The 22,958-nt window shown below is 30.8% G+C and overlaps 1 protein-coding gene across 3 annotated transcripts in view; it reads right to left on the bottom strand.

Moving 5' to 3' along the window:
• Nucleotides 1–22,669, bottom strand: part of LOC130451761 (epidermal growth factor receptor kinase substrate 8-like) — a 44,069-nt gene extending 21,400 nt beyond the window's left edge. The window contains exons 1-2 of one of the 3 annotated variants that reach the window (XM_056790985.1): nt 22,405–22,669; nt 9,690–9,965 (exon numbers count right to left, since the gene is read on the bottom strand). In XM_056790985.1, coding sequence (XP_056646963.1) covers nt 9,690–9,947 — 258 coding nt within the window. In that variant the 5' untranslated portion in view covers nt 9,948–9,965; nt 22,405–22,669. Of the gene's footprint in view, nt 1–9,689; nt 9,966–14,976; nt 15,076–15,216; nt 15,440–22,404 lie in introns of those variants that run through there. The other 2 variants (XM_056790984.1, XM_056790986.1) reach the window with 2 other exon arrangements.
• Between the last annotated feature and the right edge of the window lie 289 nt (nt 22,670–22,958).

Genomic DNA, 22,958 nt, shown 5'->3' with positions numbered 1-22,958 from the left:
TTAGTTAAATCATTCCATTGGAATGATTATGCAAATATAAATACTGGTAAATAAAAAAGGCATACCTATTCGCTGTCGGGCTTGTTTTATTTACATTTTTTATTTGTTGAAATTGTAAGAAAATATCAAGGTCGTTGGTTTCAGATGTTAAATTAGCAATTTATTCATGTAAAATATAAATTTATGACATGTGCTCGCTCATTAAGATAATCTATAAAGGCTTTGTGTAAGTTTCTAAAAGTTGACCGCCATGTTTTTTTTTTAATAATAATAGTTTCTTGTTTTAAAGTATTTCTATAAAATATGAACATAAAGATAAAAACCAACGAAAATTAATTGAAATAAAATAGTGGAATTATTATGAAAAACTTGATTAATATTTTCTTGTACATTAAGGTGGTATTTCTCATCAATAGGCGAAGACAAAATATTGCCAGTATGCGATCTGAGGTAAAATTTCAGTTGACTTGATGTCATTTATCAGTAAATTGGGACAACGACGACAAAAACTAAACATGTTATTCTTTTTAAAAAAATTATCGACTTTTAAAACGCTACACAAAAAATATCCGTATAATGTTAATATTACAGTGAATATCATTAAGTTATTTGAAAGTTGATATTTTTCATCAAATTTCGATTTTCCTAAGGCCATTTGATGTAACCAAATTTATTTTACCAATTGTGTAAAAAGATATTTTAGTGTATTTCACGCAGTTATAGAGGGTAGATATTGAAAATATAGTAAAATAAAAACAGCTTAATCCAGAGATAGGACGTTCAATTTCGACAAAAAATGGACTTATACTGATAGTTACTAATGGCTAAGTGCAATACCGATAATCATTAGTTGGCCGGAGGCACAATTATATTCAGTTATTTTTAATGTTGTTAGTGACTGTATGGATGATAGAAGATTGGTAAATATAATTGAGGTTTACTGTTTTTAGTTAATGCTTTCAGGAAATAACTTTTTCAGGCAGATTCCAATTTAATAGTCATAAAGTACAAATTTAGTATCGTGATTTAAGTCTAATCTGTTCATTTTGACATGTCCTCAAATAATGTGGATAATGCTTATCTAGAGCCTCGGATTGAGACCGCATTAATTTGAGTTATAGACTCAATTTGTCAATGTTTAGTCAACTGTAGTCTGTGCACGAGTCAACCAAACCTGGGCAGCTGAATATGATTTATACTATACTAACTGATATCCATGTCAAGCCAGTCTAATTCATATCCAGATTGTTCAAATAATATCGGTCAATGACATCTAAATTTGAATTTTATCCAATCCTGGAACAATTGGAATAGCTCTGAATCACATTCTGTGGAATAATTTAGAAAGAACTACCAATTATAAGGACAACTAAATATATTCCTTTACTGCTCATTAAAATTTCATTGGAATAAATATTTGGACAACACAAATATAATAATGGTCCTTTAGTTTGATTTTAAAACTTTTAGTCATGAAAATTTGACAATGCACCAAAAAGAACATGTATCGTTTTCTTTGTGATTTCAAATATTCTGTGTAGTGATGAAACTTGCCTTTATCATTATCATTATTAAAAATAATCGAAAAACATGTAAAGAAAAACTGAAATAAGTTAAAAAAGCTACCCAAGATTTTATACGTAGGATAGTTTATATAAGGAGAACTTGGTTGCAATGGATGGCAATAACCGAATCGTCAAGGATAGTTTGATGGCGACAAGATTATTTGCGTCAGATAAAAGACCATCGAAATTCTAATAGACGAAAGGGGTACAAAATGGGCTCAGATCAGACCTTTTTAAACCAAACTCCCTTACAGGTAGGTACATTTTACTCGTCTATTTACGTTTTATAATTTAATATTGAGTTGTAGCAAGTTATCGAGGTATAATAATGATTTTCTTCTAAGTTCCAGGTAGGACTACAATTAAGTTCATCTGTCTAAATAAGGGCGTATAATGCCGTCCAATTTATAACGATTCGATTGCCTTTTAACAAATACTTTCTCGCTTAAGATGTACATATTTTTAAAAGTATTTATAAAATTAATAAATCTATAATATGAGGTATCTACGCCTATGGTAGATCAAACAAAATTGTCGGCAAGGGTTTTTATAATCTGCAATTGATATTGGAAGAACTATAGGTAGATTTGATATCAGTTTTTCTGGTAACTATTTGCCGTAGCTCACTGAACTAAATTCAGAATGTTAATAACTGGTAGCTGACTTAAAAATAAATCCCATATGACCTCCTGTATAAATTAATAATCGATTGTTGTACTCATGAAATGTTCATAAACAACCCTTTCCTAGAATTGTTAGATCAACTTTACAGATGTATAACAGCTGTGAACGTAGGTCTCGTCAATAAATGGATTAGGCCTATTTTGATCCCTTAAATTTTAATTTGTCTCAAATATTTTATTCCTATGTCCCTCATTTCAGTGATTTCCAATAAAATATCTTCGATTGCTTTGTTTTCTCCATCTAAAATCCATTTTATTATGAATTCGTCTTGGTGAGATTTGATATTTCTAACACAGTAGAATCCATATCATACTTTTGTTTAAATGTTTTTTATATTAACTTTATGAAAATCGATAACTATTTTTTTCCAGACATTCAGAAAGTTGAAACTTACAGTCCCCTTCATAAGAATGTTTTTCGCAGCTACGTAGATAATTTTTAACTATGTCATTATTTTTTTTTTCAATATTGATAACAACTGGTAAAATTTATCTACGGCAATTAGGAACAACTACCATTTGATGCGGACTTGATGTGTTATACTGCATGAATTAAATTTGTATAGTCAGATGTGTTATTTTTCACGGTTAATGAAGTTTCCATTCAACCTTATTATTATTGAAATAAATAAACATGTTGGATACGGATGACCCATCAATTCGATGTTTTGACTGTTCAAAAACGTTTCTGTTTGAACTGATTTATGAGATTGTTGAGGTGGAGAATGATTCGTCTACTGAGATTGGTTTCCCTGTTTTTTATAACACTTCCGCCAAACAAATGCTCGTGTACTATTCAGAATCGACCATTCTACGTTGCTCTAATGGAACGGTGGCTCGAGATGGTGCTTCGTCACCTAAAGTTGATGCGAGTCCTAGAAAATCATCGCACGAAAATGTTCGCGTTTTAATTCCATTGTTTTACAAAGATGAATGTTTCAAGTATCTGTAAATAACTCAAATAACACTCGTATGACAATACGTTCTGAGTACGTTTGTCATTAAAAATGTCAACCTTTATGATGGCAATTTCAGATTTGACATATTCACATCAGTATTACCATATGTCAAAACTAAAGTAGGAGCCTTCGTATATAAGTGTCTTATGAACAACCTATAGTATAATATTCTGGGGTATTTTATTAAATGTTTTACTAGCTTGTATGAGCAAAATTTTTAAACCTAAATTTGAGGCGTCCCATATCAAAAGTCGCTATATCTATTTTTGTGGAAATATAGTTTGGTGCTCTATATTATTCTTCGTCCCAATACCTATGCAGCTTGCATCGCAAAACCGACCAAAACTAACTATGTCCTGTATATTATATATAGTTATGTATCGCTACTCAAACCAAAACAGGCATTTTCCACGTACAATGTCATTCCAAAACACGCCTTATCCAATTACCCAATGAAAATTCTTAATTCAACATCACGTGATTATAAGTGTCTTGTGGGATTCCGTGTTATTCACATTATTTTAGTAATTTATGAAAAATTTGAAGGTTTTATTGCAAAAAGATTTCATTGTTTAACTAATGTGCAAAAATGTATATTAATGTGGTACTTTCATAACCAAAAATAGCACGAAAAAAACCCAAGTGAGCCTAAAAAATGGAAAAGAAAACGACACAAAAATGCAAGGTATGTTATAGTTTTTTGAGACAAAACTCAGTTGTACATATTTTTCATATTCTGCTAAAAGTCTTCACCGTTTTTTGGCTGAACTGTCCATGAGTCATTTTGAAAAGCAAATCTGTCCAGATTTTTCTTCCAATGACCACAAACTTCATAAAGGTTTAGGTCAGGAAAAAAACTACAAAAAGTAGAATAGTGAAAGAAAACAGTAGTAGAAAATGTGTCGCTCCAAAATACTTTGTCAAAATAGCTGATATACTGCATTTTCAGTTAGAAGTTTGCCAGAAAACTGAAATTGATATCTTTCGATTAGAGTTTAATATAAAAACAAGTTCAAACTACCTTTTTTATTTGAAATAAGCAATTAATTTTTTCTACACGAATTTTATCAGTTTTCAAAATGCTGCTTCTTAAATATTCAGAAAATAGTCAAGGACACCTACAAAATATCATTGAACAAAGTCGATCAAGGTGTCTTACATTGATTTATTCTCAAAGATGGCCAGCTGAAAAACTTCAAAATAACTTGTTCCCAAATATTGTGACTATATAAAAACCGCTACTTATCACAAAACACAGGCAGACAATATGCCAACAAGGGATTCGAAAGAGTGCATAATGCATACTTATATTGAGTACGAAAGTGAATAGAATAAGGAACGCTACTTATACTCTTACACGCAGATAAGCATGAAAACGAGTTATTTTACTAATATAAATTATAATTACATTTAGTTAATTATATATTCAAGCCAGATGCGTTCATTACTAAGAAAAGCTAGATTTTTGTAAGAGTGGAAAGTACCTACAGTGTTGTATGTATTTATTCAGCGGAAACAAAGACAATTTATTTACAAATCAATCTCATTATTCACCCATCAACACTATAAATGCACAGAATCTACAATTTGGATTAAATAAACAACTAAGCGTGTCAATATATATTATTAATAAATATATATTTAATACTTAATACATTCTACGAGTATATATACCAATTATAAATATAATAATTTTTAATGTGAACTATAGTGTGTTATGCAATTTCTGTCGCCTTCTACTAACTGTCAGTGATTAATATGTACCGTTAGTCAAACAATTATTATAGTTTATCATCGCAATTGTTTAGTTTAACATTTAGAGAGGAGCGTTAGGGGTTATAAAATAAAAATGTATATAATTACTGCTTATGCAAAATTATTTATCCTAGAATTCAAGAATCATCCTCGGAAAATCACGAAACAAAAGTTGTTAAAAGATATTCGGTATTAAATTCACTTTAATATATGACTGGTTACGAAAATCTTCTAAAAACGGAATTTTTAAAGTAACCCTAAACTAAAAACACAATGTATAGCATACTCGTATATTAAGAATCATCCCAAAAGTAGATGCAGTAAATGGTAACTACTAGGTTTATTAAATGGGAGAATTTTTTTTCATTTTTTATTAACTTCGTAATGTTAAGCGTGTCTGGTTTGGCATCTTGTTTAATGCCTTGTCTAGTTTTTGTGGTACTATGTGCTAAATATCACTTTCCACACAAGTACGTTACTACAGATACTTGAAAATTCAAATCTCGATTACAAGCTATGGATATACATACATCACGAACATTGCAATTATTGGAATGAAATTTTTAGGACCAATGACTCTTTCTTTATATCCAAAATATAATTATATTGTCTACTTTGACATATTTTCAGGTGCAAATATATAAATATGTTAATCGTATTATCCATCCATTTGCAAACGGCACTGTAAAACTACAAAAACAAGGTTTGCTTATTTTTCATCGAATATACGTTGTGTTATGTTTAGTACGTTCTGATTTCATTTTAATATATTGTATCATTTCTACCTAAGACTTTTCAGAACACCTTAAATAACGCTGAATTGTTGCAGATACATTAGAAAAGTAAATACGAAAATTCTTAAGAAATAATGGAATCAAATGGATTAGTACACATGAAAGATCATTTGCTTGAAATTAAAGTATATCAGATTATAAAAAACATGTAATTTATTCATATAAAGCGAAAAAACATGTAATTTATTCATATAAAGCGCAATAAACAAAATGTACACAATGGACTGAAGCTATAGAGAAATATGAGGAATTCCGAGGAATCGCACTGGATATATCGAAAACTTTTGACAAGGTCTGGTATGCCAAGCTTCTAAATAAATCCATACAGGTCACTATCGATGAACATATCTCAGAAAGGATTCATCTGGTCACCTACTCTCTTTCTCCTCAACATCAACGATCTACTCGACAAAACTGCGAATCCAATCTATAGCTTCTCCGACCATAGCACACTGATGTCGCCGTTCAAATGAACCACCCCAATAAACTCGGCTAACACCCAAATCCGTAGGCAGCAAAGATTATCACCATCAATACCGATCTTGAGAATATTCTGGAGTGAGGTGGCAGCAATCTGCTGCTGTTTGATGCAGTAAAGACCCGTCTGCTGGTTTTATAAAGAATGCTGACACTGCAACTCAGGATTTGGTCCTGTCTGGGCATCAAATATCACCAGCTCCGCAAATTTTCTAGTTGGATGTTGAGGTTTGGAACAATATGTTCTGGCATAACCACGTGGCCGAATTGGCCAAGGTAGCTTCACAAAAAACTTGGAGCCCTCTTTAAGACCAAAAAGCTATATACTCCGTTACAGCTTTTAGTTGTATATATTTGTATATAATGCAGCCACATGAGTTATAACAATGTAAACGTGCATGTGTCATTAAGAATTATGGTTATAAGCATTCACTCGAATCTGATACACCAAATAAATGATATAAACTTAACTTAACTTCTCACAAGGTTGTATTTGAATGTAATTTTAGTTTTGCAAATATGTAAGTGAAAATTTAAACATGTATTATAACTATCTGACAATCCGGTAAGCCCTTGTTATTGATGATTTTATAGTGAGCAATAAATAACCTCAATCCTTAGAATATACTGAGTAGTACTTTCCTGTAACCACAAAATAATCGAGGGAGGTAACCTACGGTAATGACTAATTTTCTATGTTACAAGTAAAATGATTGTATTTTATGTTATATGAAAATGGATCGGATTAGGACATGATGAATAAATTGACTGCGTCGACTCACTTGTCAGTATATCTAATCTTAATTCTATTGTAATTAACCAAATATAATAAATATGACGATATACCTAAAAATACTTAGTTATCTCATGCGTTAAAAAGCTTATTTCCATGATATATGTATTCATTTTCTCACTTCTTTTCATATTTATCTTTGATTTTAAGTCTATTTTAATGAAGAGCGATTTTTTTTCTTCGTAGAGGTAATTTTGTTGGTAAGGCCTGAATTTGGCCTTTCTCAAAATATTACCTCACATTACCAAATCTCATATATAAATTAATAATCTACATGAATATCAAAATGCAAAGGTCTTAATTGCTTTAGTATCCCTAAAAATGCTATCATTCCTTTTTTCTTCTAAGAAATCTTGATGGTAATATGAAAATTTGAAAAATCTATTACTGCTCAAAGACTCATGAGTTGGAAAATTATGGAGAAGATAATGTACTTTTGCACGAAGATCTGTTACTTTTCTAACAAAACGACGTTCGGAGATCTCGTATAATTATATTGGCAGCATCGAAATAGTTGAATTGTCGGTTTAAATTGTGTAAGATATTTTTCTTTGGTCACACCTTAACCAATTATCGCAATGAATTGCATCACGTCGATGTGATCTGACTTTCTCCGAAATTTCTTTCTAGTGAATTTGAAATTCCTATTTACTCCTAGAAGTTAAGAAATCCAATTTTCTGAAGGCACTAATCAAAAAGTAATTTAAAATGTCCCATATCATTTACTGGAAAGAAGACTTGATACGTAGACAGTAGAAAGAAAATAAACTAGTTTTTTTTTAATTAAGTCAAAAAATCGAAAGTATCTCAACATTTGTAGAAGTAATAACTTGTATTAATGATGAAATGAAATGAAGAAATTATTAATGGAGGAGTAGATCGAAATATGGATTAGGATTTGGTTATTCTAATGCCATTTGGCCTGTAATTTTTATATAGGAATTATAAGATTCCAGCTTGGAATGGAAGTTACTGTTTAGTTCTGCAAACCACTCTTTGCCAGAGTGAGTGTAAACATAGTTAAACTAACCATACTAAGAAACACACTATGAGTAGATTGGTTTCCACCATATTTTGGCTCCCTACTGCCTGGCAAATACAAAACGGCTTATAGAATACGTTTTATTATGGATTATTAATTTAAGGGAGACAACTACAAATATTTATAGATAAGGGAACACCTATATTTAGAAATTTCTCTAGATAATTACCGGAGGTAAATGCTTTATTATGAAACGTATTCAACGGTTATATTTAATGTTCTTGACATGCTTTAAATTAAGCATGGTATATACGGTCCTGTAGAACTTTTTTGTACTTGTTACTAATTTCAAAAATTAAGACCTAGCTGCGGTTTTTCATGGCCATTGTCTACTGAATAGTAAGCTCACCACATAGTAATTCTTGTAATGTACCGCCGTAAACTAGTGCTGTTTTATGTGGCCGTTTAGAGCCAGTCAAAATCATTTATCAATTCTTATGGGAGTCTGGGAGTCACTGTTTTCGTTATTTGGGTACAATTCAACACTGTACGTGATGTTTAACGAATCATTAATTTTTATTTCATTCTTAAAGAAGATATCGTACTAATAGGCTCTTCGTTTTGGCTTACCTAAGGTAGTTTTACGTCTATAGAACACGTGTGGAGTTTTTCACACAAATTCTTGTCATCTCAATATCATTATTGTGATTGTCAATTAATCTTTAGTAGAATCCCTACGCACCTCATTATACAAGATTTATTTGTCGTTTTGTAACCATAGATAATATTTAGGTCTATGAGCATGATCCTGAATGAAAACTAAGGAGTAGCACGCACTAGGTACTTCGGTTCCAAAGCGAGTTATACTCCAAAAATCGGAGAAGTTGTTGGCATTATATAAGAAATCTGTATTCCTTACAACAGAATATTATTACAAAATTTTGGGTCATCTGAATGTAAAAATTTGTGCAAATGGTCGGTTTACATAATAAAGAAATTATTTTCAATCATGATAGCTCAGCCTCTGATAAAACTCAAAATCTGTAAATTTTAATATATATATATATATATATATATATATATATATATATATATATATATATATATATATATATATAAATATTCGACAGATTTCTCATAATTCTTATCTCAAACAAATCCTGCGTAGAACGATTTCCATCGAACGATAGTTTTCTAGGGATAAAATCCATGAATTAGAACATCATTGGAGCAAATGAATTGAATTTTGAAGTATATTGATAACAAAATCTCTTGTAATCCATCAAGGTGTATACACAATTAAAATAGAAAAGTAGAAAAAAAGATACGGAATGCAGCTGGCAGAAAACACGACCAGAAGGGAGAGCGATATAAGGTATTCAAGCAATAGGAATGACCTATAGGATAGCAGTAAAAAGTAATCAAACCATATTTCTTGAATGGTTACTCTTCATCTCATTTGAACATATGTTTTTTATAAACACATGTGTTAACAGTTGAAATGTATCTAGTACCTAGAAGTCAAGTATATCGAATCCAAAATTTAAGAAGCAAGATAATATTGAAACATGCAAATGTTTATTTTATACGTTCAGCCAGCGAACCATTAAACACTGCACCGATCCATAAATTTATGGATGGGAAACTCACTCATGATTTGCGATGTGAAATAAATACTTACCCCTGTTTCATAATCCATGATAAGAACCCAGGAATTATCTAAACATAACTGCATTTTTTGTGACCAAATTCCATTTGTTTTTTCCAACTGCAGCAATCGCCTCATTCCATCAGCTGGGTACATGATGCCTGTTTCTTTGGTAACCGTAAAAGTGGCCAAATGTTCAATAATATGCACTGGTTTTCCTACACCGTCATTCATCCTGGCATCCCTGTCTAATTCACGATCGTCTCCAGAATAACCATTTCGATACGCCATTGTTAGTTGTCTTGAATCCTGTAAAAACAGTTATTTATACAACTGGAAGATAAAATTGGGAAATAATCTTTACTGATAAAAATAGAACAGGCAGAAACATAGGGATAGCTCACACTGTAAATATTCCCCCAGTTTTGCTGCATATGCATAGAATAAAAAATATATAGCGATTTGGGACTTAATGAATTAAATTTAATCAGAAATCTCATGGGCGTTCAAAAGCTGAAAATCAAAGATGAGAAAATTAATGTCACTATTATAAAATAAAAGCGTGGGCTACTTTTTGTGACATTTTTAATTTTCAGTAATCGAAAAAATCATTGCGTCAGTCTCCGAACTAAGAATTGCACTCATATCTATGCTCACTATGTGTGTCAGAATGAAACTAGTAAAAAATTATAAGGAGTCGTAATTTTTGATATCACCAATCTGAGCGAATTAAGTGAATGGAGAAATGGAAAATAGAGGAAAGGGAAGATCTAATTAGTCAGTAATTTTTGGTAACTGAAACAATTCGAACGATCCGGTAAATGAATTGTACTCATTTACCTATTTACTTTTTAGTTTAATTATTTCTAAAAGCGTGATTTTGTTTCTTAAATCTTACTTGTCCTCAATTATTGGAAGAAATAGTTACAAACATAGAGACATACAGTTGAAACTAATAAAAGTTTAGGCTGAATGAGCTCTTTGAGGCGTATACATTTTTATACATAGAATAAATAATTTCGTTTAATTATTGAAAAGTTGAGAGATTTATACAAACAATTTTAAGTACAACTATAGAGTTTTGAAATATCTGAAATCAATACATCTAAATACCAAGAAGAATGATATATTGACCATGTTTTCACAACCAATTTAAGTAATCCTAACAACAACCAAGCAAAAACCGGTGATTCTTGGGCAAGTACGTGAGATGATTTGAAACGACCATAAAGTTATCCAAGGTGAAAAGAAACAAAGTTGACTCAATATCCTTTCAGAATAATTACGGGAATAAAAATCAAAAACCACACACACTGATACTGCAATTATATATCTACTAACTCAAAGATGCGGATATTATTTCTATGCTACAAAGGCTCCTAGTGAAAGGTGTATGAAGATTAAAAAAAATCGTTTTCCAATTTGTGATAACAAAATAGAAAGATAATTAAAATTATGATTTAAAAATCACGACTATCAACTTAGTCGTATCGAATACATAAAACAATTGAAAAAATTATCAAGAGGAAGGTCGAGATATTATTTACTGCCAGGAAACGTACATTTACATATTCAATGCAATGTATTGATAATGTAAAAATCAAATCTTTTTATGGAAAAAACCGTTAATTCTACTTGCATGAAGTACATCAATCTTTGTGTATCACGTTTAAATTAGGTAGGAAAACAATGAACAACAATAATTTTACACAAAAATCAGATATGTATAGTGTATAGTAAGATATGTAAGAAATTTTAATTTTAAACTTAACAGCTATTTTTTTATGTCAGTACGAAACTGCATTTGATAGTCAAGAATTCCTTATGAGTAATGTAGGATTATCAATATTAATGTCCCGAGTGCATGTCAAATTGTCGATAATTTAATTTTCTCGAGTGCGCGAATGCGCACGAGAGGAAATTATGAGACAATTTGACATGCACGAGAGGGCATTTTGGCAGACTATTTCCTGAGAAAAATTTAATTTAAAATAAACAATAATTGTTCCTTTTCTTAAAATATAAAATTAAAACCAAATGATGTTTATTAATCCTAGACGAAAATTTGGCACTAGTGCAAATTATCAATAATTTGCACTAGTGCAGTATTATCGCTGAAATTTGATCGTTGCTAGGTAAACATAAAATATTACAGCTTTTTGGTTGGCTTAAATTTTTCGAAGGAAATAGTCAGAATAATATTATTTAGAATTCAAGAACTAGAACTACTAAGAAAAAAAGCAAGTGCATAGTTAAGGGATGAATTTTATTGACAGATATAACGAACCAGACATAATTTTTTGAAAATTGATTGAACTAAATTTTGAATCCCTATATTGCGGGGACAGATAAATAAGTTGTTTCAATGAACCACGGATTTTTGGGTGAAAATTTAGTTTGGTTTTCTAAGACTTCGGTGATAAATCTTCAAAATGACGCGGATGAAGGAGCAATTCAAGACTAAAAATTGCGAACTTTCTTGTACCCAAGTCATTATTCAAAATTGTGAACATTCAGCAATGTGAGACAGCTTTAACAAGTTCTTGCATTCTCAATTATCCATTGGTCAACATCAGACTGTGAGTTGTTTTGAATTCATTGTACAGTTCCTATAGTATTTATCAAGCTTAGGGATTAGAATGATGGTTTTTTCGCAAAAAAGAATGCTTAATATCCACACAAAATCACGTTTTTCCAATTTCACCTCAAATGATAAAGTAGTCTAATTGCAATGACTGTCAAACACGAAATCATTGACCCAGCTGTTTTCCAATTTATCATGAATCAGATGACAGATTCCTATTATCATCAGCAGGTTCACCCTTTCACTTAATAGGCGGAATATTCCAAAAGACAATGATTTATTCATCCGCCTTCGTACTAACATAAAACCTAAGTTTAAGTTAGTAGGGAAAAGGAAAATGTCAACTGAAATATAAGGTAATACACATTTTTCATATATTACATATTTTTCATGTACCTTCATGGTGAAAACTAGTTTATCGCATTCAAGACAACATCAATATTAGCATTTATATATTTATCAAATTCACTCGCTAAACGACATATCACAGTGAAGATGGCTCGTTACAATTCTCATGTTTCCCTATATTTCTTATGGCTTTTTCGAATAAAATATGGCACACGAATTTTTTTTAATTGTTCATCTTTTTTCAGCTCATATTTTCAGCTTTAATGTAGGTTCATCAGGCGAAATTCGGCCCCGTTTCTCATTGTTACGCATCACTATACGAGGTCCAGCTATTAAATAACGAGACTGGTTACGAAAAAGGGTTTTATTATAAAAATTATTCTACGTTCGAATGCTTCACTTCAATATACTCCCCTGCACTCGCCGCACACCTTTCCATACGTATTTTCCATTGATCGAAGCAGTGGTGGAAGTCTTCTTTGGTGAGGGCCTTTAGGAGCTCTACCGTTTTTCAATTTATCACTTCCATCGACTCAAATCTGATCCTTTTCAAAGCAGATTTTATCTTCGGAAGCAAAAAAAGTCACACGGTGCCAAATGTGGTGAGTACGGCGGGTGTTCGAGTACTGGAGTGCGCTTACTGGCCAAATACTGCTTCACAGATAGCGCCTTATGGGTGGGTGCGTTATCCTGGTGCAAAATCGGGCTGCTTTTTACGAACTCGTTCTCGCAATGTTGCCAAAACTGACAAATAGTAAGTCTGGTTGACAGTCTGACCCTCTGGAACCCATTCAGTCATACTGTTAATGTCAAAAAAAACGATCAACATTGCCTTGAATTTTGATTTGCTCTCTCTGTCCTCACTAAAGCGCTTGCACAACTCAAAAACACGCGCACGACAGAGATTTGTCCCCACAGGCAACAATTAATCAGTCGGAGTTTTTTTTTCAATTTAACGAGAAATTTGATATTGAGACATTGAAAACACACGTTCGTTTCATACCGCTACTGCATAACTACTATAATAGTGGCGGAAAGTGCATAGACAAGATATCTAGATACCCAACGCACTACTCGTTTTTTTACTCCAGCCGTCTAGGACGCCCTCTAGGCGCGCATTCTCGTTATTTAATAGTCAGACCGCGTATGCAAATCTTTGCAATAACTAACTGAATATACACTAATATTACACAAAATATAATTCTGCGGTGGTGATATGTTTGTATCAAAACAAATAATTTAAATTTAATGTTTATGTCAGATGTTGTTTTGAAATTATATTTGACCTCTAATTTACCTCTATTTCTTATAACTCGATAATTTGAGCATTTAAAGTGAATATATGAAAAAAAATACAATTACGAACCTTCAAAAGTCTCGATATCCCTGGACCAAAACTATATATCCCTGGGATTAAAATCGATCTTTGACTACTTGGTACGTGTTTTGGTATTTATGCGGACCCCAAACAACATTTTTGTAACAAGACAAACGCGATTGCTCCTTTTTTTGACTCTAAACGCCCAACAAATCATGGCTTAATCAATGAATCCATAATAAAAAAACGAGTTAATGTTACAAAATGTTACAAAACCGCAATGCAGCACCAGTCATATGGGAGAAAAGCCCTAAAACAAATGATATGCCTGTTTTGTGCGACAGTGGAACGTGGAATTGGCGACTACGATAACGGGGGTATACGTGGATATTACAGATGAAATGAACGGATATGCCTTTATATAAACATATCAAGGATCTTTAGAGAGGAAATATGTACATAGAGTTAACTAACTAAAATAACGGTTAAATTCATTTTTCGTCAATCAAGGTAGAGACGAATGTAAAGATGTATGTAGATAATAAGAATAACTTTGGTAGGAATCTATCTATCGAAATCTCACTGGCTACAATTATTCTCTTGTTAATCTCACCGTTATCATTCCTAATAATAGCATTGTTTCATTTTTCTCATATAATTTGTTTTGTGTATTGCTGTTTCTTATGAATGTCAATTTTTTAATTGATAGATGATTCAAAATGTAGTTGTTATTTCAGATAATAACTTGAAGTCAATATATGTATAAATATTAACAGGCTCAAAAATACCGTTTTCGTTTACCATTTTGCATTTTCCCACTTTTTTCCTTTGTTGAATAATAATTAGTTTCACGGATATCTACAACTTATGTTAACTAATAAATCTATTAAAAACAATTATTACAACTGAAGAACCTTAAACAAAACTACATAGTAAACTGGAACGTTTATACTAAAACTCATTATTAAAAATATGAGAAAATATATTGAAAATGTTCATTTCCAAGTAAACAATAATATGTATTATAACTAAATTTTCAACATAATTTCTACAAAACTACAAAAAATTACCTTTAGATAAAAAAATAGCGAATGTCTAACGGGCACAGTTGTGAGCACAGTACACTATTCATACAGTACTGATGCTATTGAATCAATTCAATTTCTACCAGCTTATTTGTTATCATATCGATAGAGATGCACGCAATTGATAGATAAAAATGAAGGATACTAGGATTCAATAATAATTCCAAGTCATATGAAACATTGAATATGTTTAAAAACTAAAAACATGGAGATCATATTACTTACTTAAATAAAACTTTCATTCTGCTTCTAAGACGTCGTCACGGTTCCTAAGATCAATACTTAGTTCCTTTGCCTTTAATTATGTTTTTGACTATATCCACTTCAAATATAATTAATCTAACTTGATAAGATTAATTATTGGAAACATGTAATTTTTGGTAAAATATAGTATGGAGAGAAACAATCAACTACGAAATCAACTAATAACGATGAAGCAGAAAATCATGTAGTGGAAAGTTCTGTTGGCTTATGCTATTATGAATTTAATCACAATATAGGGTGGGATGGGTACGTGCATATACATATTTTTAAAAAAGTCACAAATTGCAAATATTTACTGAACAAAAGACACCTGACTAATACACAATAAAAACTTATCATACTTCATGTTTACCAGAAGCAACAGAAACGTGACTTTGTTGAAAACTTATTAGAAAGTCATTTTTTTAACGAAAAAATTATTCCATTTAATTATAAGCATTTTTGCAAGTTTTTAAATTAATTATTGCTACATTTGAATTCTACGTATATATGTTTAAACAAAAGTTGAATTACTGATTTTTTGATAATTTAAGTGGTCAAAAAAAAAACAAATTGATGTATAAATACAACTAAAAACACACGATTTAATGACGATTAAGATTTTGTGATCGATATAATTAAGCGGATTAAAATGAGATTAGCAGCTAGTTAAAAGCTTATATCATAAAAAACAGGTAACTAAATGCTAAAAACAGTGCAACGGAAGAAACGAAAAATATTGTTACAAAGATATTTTAGAATATATTCGGTGGGAGAAAATCAGAGTTATATAAGCGGCAAAAACAATTTTGATAATATAATAATTGACATAAACGGCACTAAGAAATTTTAAAAAAACTCTAAAGATATAAGTATGTACACTGTTTCCTCTCACTTCGCTTGGTACAACGCAGGGTTCAACGCAGAGCTGCTCTTCGAGTATGTAGTGCATACTCTCTCACTCTGTATCAAAACAATAGATCTGTTAGTACTCGAACGCAGGAATATATGCAAGAGAATATGTAGCGCGGAAAAGGTCGATCAAATCACCAACAAAATCAGAATCACAAACGAAAAAAAGAGTCGTGGCCATGAACTATTGGTAGGAGAGATATGATAGGGATCAACGAGGTAGGTGATCGCCACTTACCACAAGTCAAAGGCTGGATAAAGAGAAGTCACGGGGAGGTGAACATGTACAGGACCTAACTACTGCCTGGACACGGGTACTTTCGATCCTACCTATTTAAACGAGGAAAAGAAGAGAGTCTCGCTGTAGGACAAGCTATGGATAACGCAGAGCATACATTCTTCATATGCAGTCATTGGAACTTCAACGCGAAAAACTAGTCGATAACCAAACCACGTGAAGCAACAGCTACAGAGATAAAAGAACGACGAATAAATAGAACAAACATAAATAGAGCGAAGAAGATTCATTCTGTGGAATGGTGACGCAGGTCCAGGATGAAAACCTAAGGGTTAACTAAAGAGGGTTTTAGTGGATCGTACAAGTGTAGTACAACCCCACAAACCATTCTGTCTCGTATGACCACTGATAACTTCGGATAAAAAAAATTGACATTACTGGAGCGGTAACATCTAAAATAGTTGATTCAGAGATTACTATAATCATTAGTTCAAATTCATAAGTTTCTGATTTTTTTATTTGAATAAATAGGAACATTATATGTCTAACTTTCCCTTATTCGGAATATATATGGAAACAAACGTAAATTATAAATATAATATATGATAAATATAACTCACATTAATATTATGGAAATATGGAAGTTTTAAAGTATTCCCAATTGAAATGAGAATTAATTTAGACCATTGCAAATTTACTCCATTACAAATATTATTTCACACAAGTAAAAAAGTTAATTATGTATTTGTATTAGCACTATTTATTTTAATTATTGTTAGTATAATATAAACAAATTAGATGAGCTTGCATCTAAAAACATGTATTTCAAATTAAAGTATGAATAATTATACAAAATTTGATGATAAGGTACAAAAACTTGAAAATTTTAAAAATCTCTGAACATCTGTGTTTTTAAGTGATTGTTTCAATAATTTCCTTATTCGGAATATATATGGAAACAAACGTAGTCATAAATATAATATATGATAAATACAACCCACATTAATATTATGGAAATATGGAAGTTTTAAAGTATTCCCAATTGATCCAAATTTCCAAACAAAAAACATGCACCAAGTCTTGACACACGTACAATGCCGAATTCATTGTTTAAAAGCATGCATGGGTTGCGTTGCATCACGTGACTAATCAGAAGTCCATTATCATATCATGTAAAATACAATTTGCTGCTGTTAAAATTTAATATTAAAATTGATTTGACATACCAAATTTTGGAGAAATTTGGTTTTTGAGATTCAAATTATGTTTTTCCTCTTTTTTTCCATTCATTTACCCATCAAAAGAATTTGATTCGTCTCTTAGGCTTTCATAACCCATTACGTCTTTTATTTTCTGTTATCATTCTTTTATCTGCAATTTCCTTACTTTTCGCTCTCTCTTTTTTTTTCAGTAAGACATCGCTTTTTGTACTGTTTTCTATATTATTAAGATTAATTTCAGATGAACAAAATGTGAAAATAAGTACTGAAGTGCGGGTAGCGGTTGTCGATTTTAAATTATAAAGCCTATATTCAATCAATTAGCGAGTGATAAATGAGTTCTACTAAAATAGAAAGTGATGACTTAATATGATGATTTCTTAAGTGATAGATTTTGTACAAATCGTAGTGTTACAAGTTTGTGAGTCGATGACCACATATTAAACAAAGTCAATGTGGCCTAAGGCATTAAAATTCATTTGACTAAAAATGCTATTCCATTATTTGAGGTATTTTTATTTTAGCGATAAAAACCGGTATGCCAAAAACAAAATAAGAAATTATGCTTGTATTTGATAAAGAAACACGTTTAAAAAATGTTTTAATTCACTCGAAAAAATATTTATTATTCATAACAAACTATTTTTAGATTCGCTTGCAATATATATATATCTATATATATATCTATATATATATATATATATATATATATATATATATATATATATATATTGATATATTTTTGAAGATTTCTCGTTTTTATGGAAGTTCAACTGAAAGTTTAGAATGTGTATAGGGGCTAGATCACCTACTGTTGTCCTCATACATGTGACCTGCGTACATATTATATCAAAAATCATTTTATATAGAGTTGTCTGATGTTCCTGTTATCTTGGAATGTCTTAATATCCCTTATATCGAATGAAGTCTTACTAGTACCCTCAGATAGTCACTAGTTAACAGCATTTTTGTAATATTCATTGGCTAGAATATTAATGACAATAAATGAATAATCAACTACATTCATAACGACCTAACCTATTGAAATTTAATGTTATCCATAAATTTATAATATAATATAATATAATAATAATAATAATAATAATAATAATAATAATAAACATCATTCACTAAAACTTATCCTTATCTAACCTATAAAAATTCATCGTCATTCATAATCTAACCAATCAAAAATTAATGAAAATTCTTATAGTAACGTCAATTTGAATATTGAATTCTATGAGTTTAAAAGCTTTAATAATATCAAAAATCACCGGAAATCTTAATTAATTATTGTAAGTTAAATGTTATTATTGTTATACATTTATACATATTTCTTATATTGCATTTGGCCATAATTTCAGTCCCAGACGATGAATACGTAAGTATTCGGAAGCTCGGAAAATATATTAAAGTTAGTCCACTTTGGTGTTTCCTTGCCACGTTCCCAATAAGAACCCGCTCATAATATAGCTGGCAAAGACTTCGTTACAATAGTCACTAGTTAACACATATATGAATTGTAAAACACCAAAGTAGACTAACTTTCGAATACTTATGTAAGTCTGGCAAATAATTAATTGAGATTTGTGGAGGCTTTAAGTTGTATAAATTCTTGTGAAATTTTTAAATTCATAGGATTCAAAATTCAATATTCAAAGTGACGTTGATAAAAATATTGATTAATTGAAATTTTGATATTCTGTTTTTAATAAGGGCTTCAATGTTTTTTTTTGTTTCAAATTTTTGTATAGGATGAATCAAAGAGTTGAAATTAAACTATATAAAATAATAGTTCTAATAGAAAATGCACAATGAAACGTCAAAAAATAAAAAACAAATATTTATACACGCATTCATATTTTTAATTAATAGAAAAGAAGTTGAAGAACGAGTGATACAATAGGGATCGACAATACAATTCTAAAAAAAATGAAATATTGTGAAATATTCAAGATATCTGACAAAAAAACAATAAGTTAGTACCCTGGAAAAAGTAACAATGTTTAGAAGAAATGAGTTTACAAAAGATTCAAAAATTCCAATAAGCCACAAACACGAAGAGGTATGAAAACGTTTCTCTTTTAGCACATTTTTTTTTTATTTTCGGCCTTTATCGACCAGGTACCTCGCGAATAATAAAATACTTGTGCAACGACGCGTTCCTGTGATGAGAAGAAAGCCATCTCAGTCAACACGTTTTTCGCATATCGTGTTGAACTCTGATCGCAATATGCCCTCATAATTGAAGAAAGCAATGACCATGACCTTGATGTTTAGCAATGATTAACATTAACAGATATTTTCGACGCCACTTTTTAACAAACTTCAACATTACTATATTATCACAATAAACAGATTTCAACATTTCATGAGCCTGTTTGACACTTGACACAATTTGAAACACTTAATGTTGATGCGTTGTGGAAGATGTTGGCAACTTCAAACATGATCTCACTAAAGCGGCTATGGTAGCATACTGACAAGCAGGAACAGGTTCAAAATCGCATGTCTTAATACGTTAGAGTATGAGACATACTAATTGAAATATATGTAGTTTAAGAGATTGCTACAATAAAAAAATTCACCATATTTTTTATCACACCTAATAAATCATTATGTAGTAGTGCTTAATCAGAAAGTGAAATTATTAGAATGAAAAGAAGCACTCCAGGAAAATGACTGATCCAAAGTGGAATAGATACGATAGATAACAAGAGGTAGCCAATAAGAAATGAATGAAATAGATAATTTGGATCGTACAACATCGGTAATAGGAATTACAAAGCGTATCAAGGTGAGTAATAGAGACAGTAATTATAAATAGTAGAAGTCTCCCGGGAGATAATAGATCGTCAGATGAAGAAACAAGAGAGTCAAAAATATATGTGCATATTTATTATTTAGTATTTTTTTAAATATTGCATTTTAAATATAATTATTATGTATTTTATATCGAGCGCGTATTCAATATTTTAACTCAACCGATCTGAAAAGTATTCCCAACGAAAACCCGTGACTTGACGTGCTCTAAAAAAACCCGCCAATAAAACTGGAGCATAAAGATTATAGGTATAGCGTTCTTCGCGTGTATGAGTTCAGTGTACGGAGGGTAGAGGTAAGGAGAATCGTCTTGTATGGGGTATTAGTTGAAAAAGTGTTCAGCTGTAAATAGCAAATTATAATACGAAGACTCGCCAAAATAGCACTAGTGTACTAAGTGGAAATGATATGAATTTAGCAGTTATATATTTTATGTATAATTTTCTAATGAATTTGTATATTAATAGTTTCTTTGAAATAGTTATGACTTTCAAAAAAGAATTTACTATCCATATCTAATATCTTTTTAAAATTCTTCCACTTGCTACTATAGCGCCACCTAAATTTGCTTTCTTTCAACATACACTTTTCGATACACCGAGATGGTTCTTCTCATCTCTACCCTCCATAGTAAAGTGCAATCACAGCTCTTTCCAAGGAGAACAAATGCAATCCTCGAATTTTATGATGGGGTCTAGACCATCTACATCCGATTTAGTCACCAGATTTAAATAAATTCTTTAGGTAGAATAAATAAAATTATCTGTTCCTAGTCGTTATGACATGTGAATTCTAGCTTTTCATGAAAATTAAAAAAAAATGCCAAAAGAAAAACGTCATTAGACGATTTCTAACATTGAAAAGAATAAATGATAACCATTCCCAATTAAATTAAATTAATTTAAATGGTATGTTACTATTTCACTTTGTTTGTAGTAGAATAATTGACTCTATTTTCTATCATACCTCTATATATAACCTCATAATACTGGTAAATATTATATTATATATATAATTTGAATAGATGACAATTCTAACAAATATATTCAGAAGGAGTTAGTTATACGGCCCTAATTCTAAGTAATCACAAGAACAATTCATATACTATCAAACCTCTTAAGTAGTTGAGTTAACAAAAAAATATGGACCAAAAGCTGCGAAGTAATAATAATATTTAGACATGCTGTATGTATCTCTCATAAAGTGATTGGAAGTGACTAATATTACCGAAGTTCTTCTGAATTGCGTACCATCAACACCTGTGCATAAATATTTCTAATTATGCTATTTCATTCATGTTATTGCATACACCTACTTGCAAATTGATGGCATTGAGTTATGGTGTTCTATGACCAAATAGGGACCTTTTCTGCCCCCAAATTATTTGTAAATATACAATACACAATTTGGAAACATCTTCACGAATTTTTAACGCCGTTTAATATGAAAAAATAGCTAGATATTTATTGGAACAATCAATGTACTTATATTAAAGAAGGAAAACAGGTTACTCCATCAACAAAAATTTTGGTATTTACGCGAGATTTTTTTTATTAAAAATATTTAGTTGAGGTTTTGCCACACCTTTAACAATATACCGATCGGAATGCGTGGAATGAGGTAAGAACGTCTACTATGGAGCTAAGCATAAATTTATGTACATACACCTATACCTGCTTAAAGAATCCTACATATAATCAAGAACGATAGTTTTACATGAGATCCTATTGAATCAAAATAAATAGAAATCAAGAGAAATAAGGGAAAATTTGTCATTCTAGTGAAACGCATAAAAACTCACATTATTACGACTAATAATATATTAATTATTAACATTGTTATTTTGCAAGAAAAAACGGTAACTTTTACGAAGACATCTGTAGAATATAAACTTAAGCCACGGTGGCGTACATTAAAAGGAATACGGTATAAACGAAAACAGTTAAATATGAAATTAACAAAATACGTTTTACTAACCTGGTTACAAACAATAATATATCAATAATCCATTTTACATAAATTTTTTTAGAAAACAAACAATTCACTCGGGTTTTGACAATTTAAACCGAACAATCCATCCAAATAAATATAAACTTTATACGACACGAATCGAGAAACTACACTCGCGCTCCACCTGACAGGTAAAGCAAGATAAGTCGTTACTTCAAACCAAAGCACATGCGTACTAAGCTGAGTACCTGACAAGGTACCATACCTCAGTGACTCTCACTATCGTAATTATAATGCGTTGGGTGATTCATTGTTAATTTTTAATTCATTGATGCTCATGTGTCGCCACGCACACATTTTATTTTCAATCCAAATTTGAATGGTATATATATAGACGAATTTCCCGAAAATAATACACTAAGATAATATTACTATTTTACGTATTCTACAGTTATAAGTGAACCGAAACCAATGAAAAGTATTTAATCAAAAGTAAACAACTAAATTTGAATTTTTGGAATCGTTGGTGATATTCATACTGAACACACAATTTATGCTACCCCGACACCAAAACTCACAAT

The sequence above is a fragment of the Diorhabda sublineata genome, chromosome X (assembly GCF_026230105.1).
Source record: "Diorhabda sublineata isolate icDioSubl1.1 chromosome X, icDioSubl1.1, whole genome shotgun sequence".
Classification (NCBI taxonomy): Eukaryota; Metazoa; Arthropoda; class Insecta; order Coleoptera; family Chrysomelidae; genus Diorhabda; species Diorhabda sublineata.
Note: the sequence above shows the minus strand (reverse complement) of the source record. Positions and strands in the feature narration are given on the sequence as shown.